The 3560-nt window shown below is 39.4% G+C and overlaps 1 protein-coding gene across 1 annotated transcript in view; it reads left to right on the top strand.

Moving 5' to 3' along the window:
* Positions 1 to 3560, top strand: part of TRIM35 (tripartite motif containing 35) — an 18411-nt gene that overhangs the window by 9845 nt on the left and 5006 nt on the right. The window contains exon 3 of the mRNA XM_011360307.2: positions 1507 to 1737. Coding sequence (XP_011358609.1) covers positions 1507 to 1737 — 231 coding nt within the window. The remainder of the gene's footprint in view (positions 1 to 1506; positions 1738 to 3560) is intronic.

Raw genomic sequence — 3560 nt, 5'->3', positions numbered from 1 at the left:
GTAGCTAGAGCACACATTTTGAGTTGGTTTCCCAGCAGTCATCATGGAATCCTGGAGCTTCATCTCTGTGCTTGAACTTGATTTTCTTTAGTGTGGGACCACAGTTGGGGTACTTGGGGAGTGTCCATATGTCCAAGTGACATCGCTTTTCTGCCCATCTCTGACGGTGTGGAACTCTTAACATGGTCAGGTGTGAAGATTCCAGGATTCCAGCTTGATTAATGCTTTTCCTCTCAATCCAGTCAGTCCAGGTTAATGAGTGAAGTGAAGGTTTTGTGTTTCCCACTTTGCTGCAAGGCTGCCATTGCCCGCAGTGAGGGTGGCAAGAGTTGACTTTGCACTGGCTGGTTTTTCCTGCCTACTCTGTTTTTTATCTTCCTGTGTGATAAGAATCATCCCAGATTTTACTCTCCCTCACTATACATTATCAGTCTTTTTAGCCTGATATTTCAGCAGTACCTTATTTGCATTTCTTTGATTATTAAGTTCGTACATTCTTTCACAAGTATAATAGCCATTTGTAATTCTTCTGTGAATACCAATTCACAGTCTTTTTTTCTTGGAATATTCTTTTCTCCTTGTGGATTCATAAGAGCACTTTGTATATTAAGAATAATATGTGCTTATATACATATATATAGATGTATGTGGGAAATATTTTTCCTAGCTTGTCATTCCTTTTCAGTGAATCATTTTCACTTTTTTGGTCATTTTCACTTTTTCAGTGAATCGTTTTATCATATTGTCAGAGTCATAAACATTGAATTTTCAATCCAAAGATGTGGATTACTTAACCTGCCATTGCTAGGGCACACATTTTGAGGTGTTTTCTCAATAGTCATCATGGACTTGTATTTATGTATTTAACATTACTAGAAGTCTCTTGCCATATAAAACTTACTTTTACATGCATTTAGTCATCTTATTCTTTTTTTGAGGCTTCTCAGGTTCATATTATGGTGAGAAAGGTCTTTCTCATTCCAAGATGAGAAATTTTTTTCTGCTTTTTCTTTGAGTACATTTGTGGTTTTATTTTAACTTTTTAAAGGCTTTTGTAGTTATGATTATGAGTATGCATATTGTTAATTCCATTTTAAAATAAATACTTCCTACTATTCTTTGTAAGCCTCTTGATCAGACTAACTTCAAGTCCTAAGATTGGAAGACAAATAATTTTTAAAAATTGCTGCTACTTAACAACAATTCATTTCTGTGATGCAAGATTTTCCTTGCTATTGTGCAGTCTAAACAAGATACAGACTAGGACTGCAGTTGTCATGTATCAACAGCGATTTCAGTTTTTAAATTAAAAGAACCTCATTACCTGTTTGACTTATTTTAAATTGAAACCTGTAAATTTGTTCTAAGAAAGCTGCATCTATATTTTATCCATTTGGGTTCTACGTTTAGTTTCTTTGCTAATTTCTGAGAGGCACTGGGCTGGGTGACGGCTGAGGTTTCCTCCACGTCTGATCCTCTGTGGCTTCCTCCCGCTCTCTGCTGTAGGTGGAGGCTGCCTGGCTGGAAGGGCGAATCCGCCAGGAGTTTGATAAGCTTCGTGAGTTCCTGAGAGTGGAGGAGCAGGCCATCCTGGATGCCATGGCCGAGGAGACGAGGCAGAAGCAGCTTCTGGCTGAGGAGAAGATGAAGCAGCTCGCGGAAGACACAGAGGCTCTGGCCCATGAAATCGAACGGCTGCAGATGGAGATGAAGGAGGACGATGTGTCTTTTCTCATGGTGAGGAGCTCATCACTCAGTGACAGGGACCCGGCTTTCAGGAACCAGAGGGGAGCTGGAAACCAGCGACCCTGGCCAACCCAGTCTTCCCGTAGCTTGTAGATCCGGGGCTGGAGAAGCTTACAGACCACATCCTCTGCTTGGGTCAAGAGGCTGAAAAGATTTTAATCAGAGCAGAGTTCCTTAGGGCCTCTTCGTTTCTCTCTACCTCTCCTTTTCTTCTTCTCTCTCTTTCTCTCTCTTACATTCACTCTTGCTCTCTCTCTCTTCTCTCTCTACTCCTTAATACAGTGAAGTACTTTTTTAATAAACTCTTTATTTTGGATTAATTTTAGACTTACGGAAAGTTGCAAAGACAGTACAGAGTGCTCCTGTGTACCCTTCCCCGCATTCCTCCCATTGTTAACCCCTCACATTACCTCGTGGCTCGTTCGTCTGAACTAGAAAACTGACACTGGCGCGTTATGATTAACTGAACTCCAGACTTATTTGGGATTCACAGGTTTTCCACTGAAGTCCTGCAGTCCAGAGCCCCACATTGCATTCGGTCGTCACATCTCCCAGCCTCCACTGGTCTGTGACGGCTTCTTATTCCTTTTCTGTTTTTCATGACCTTCGCAGCCCTGAGTACTCCTGGCTAGATGTCCTTTAGTATGTTCCCCAATCTGGGTTTGTCTGATGTTTTTCTCATGATTAAATTGGGGTTGTAGGATTTTACAAAGAATACGAAATGGAATATTTTTAAATTATACAATTATTTAAATTTTTTGATTTGAAGATGATGTTTTGGTATTCTCTGTTTTCTTAAGAAAAGGATGACTCCATTCTCTCTTTACAAACAATAGATAGGGGGATAACTTCGTAAACTATATTAATGTCTAACCAATGTATAGTATACCCAAAACTAGTATAAAAAAAAATCAGATGAAGCGTAAAAGTACCTGGCACTATATAATTGTTCAATAAATGTTATTACCATTCTTAAGTATTCTGAATAGACAGAAATTAGGTTTACAAGGCAGGGCAGAACTTGGCGCTGTCTTATGAAACTTTACAAAAGGGAAGAAGCCTCATTCAGATAAGACGTTGTCTTTATGCTTCCCTAAAATATTGACACAAAGAAATTCTGAATATGTACAAAATGAAATCACTTAGAAAGTTTCTTTTAAAATGCTGAATTATAAAGTCACCTAAACAATAGCTACAACCTTTTCATGTGTGTATGTGTAAATAGTTTTCATTTATATACTATAGACCACCGGAATTTGTTTAAACAAATAGTTTAAGATAAGGCCCCCATCACTTCATTCTGGAGAATGTCAGTCTTTCTTTAAAATTATCTTGTGGATTATATAAATAGTAAAATTAAATTAAGATAAAAAACAGTATAGATTTTCTTTTCTTTTCTTCCTCGTATTGATTTCAACCCCTGCCCCTCCCCTGCCCTGAGTCACTGTGTCTTTATGGAGGTTTTGTGACTCAGATGCTGTTTTAGAAATCAGTATCTCACTTACATGGACAACAGTGAACTCTCTGGAAAGGGAAGTCCTTGTAGAGTGGAGTGGGAAGAGAGGGACATCCTCCATTCAGGCAGGATGTCACATCCTGGCTGGGGACCTTTGTGAGTTCTCTGTCTCATACAGAGCTCTGAACCATGATGTCTCCTGTCTCCAAAATGCTCCAGGCAATAAAATCATTTAATGGGTTCTAAAATTTGGATTCCGTGTGTTTCTGTCTAGGAAATTGAGAATGTCATCTCGCCCAGTACCCAGTATGCTTTCAGGGATGGTTTTGCATCTCCCTCTCCCCATTCCTCTCCTCTC

Source organism: Pteropus vampyrus, unplaced genomic scaffold, assembly GCF_000151845.1.
Source record: "Pteropus vampyrus isolate Shadow unplaced genomic scaffold, Pvam_2.0 Scaffold53, whole genome shotgun sequence".
Lineage (NCBI taxonomy): Eukaryota > Metazoa > Chordata > Mammalia > Chiroptera > Pteropodidae > Pteropus > Pteropus vampyrus.
This window is presented reverse-complemented; position numbering and strand designations above follow the sequence as displayed.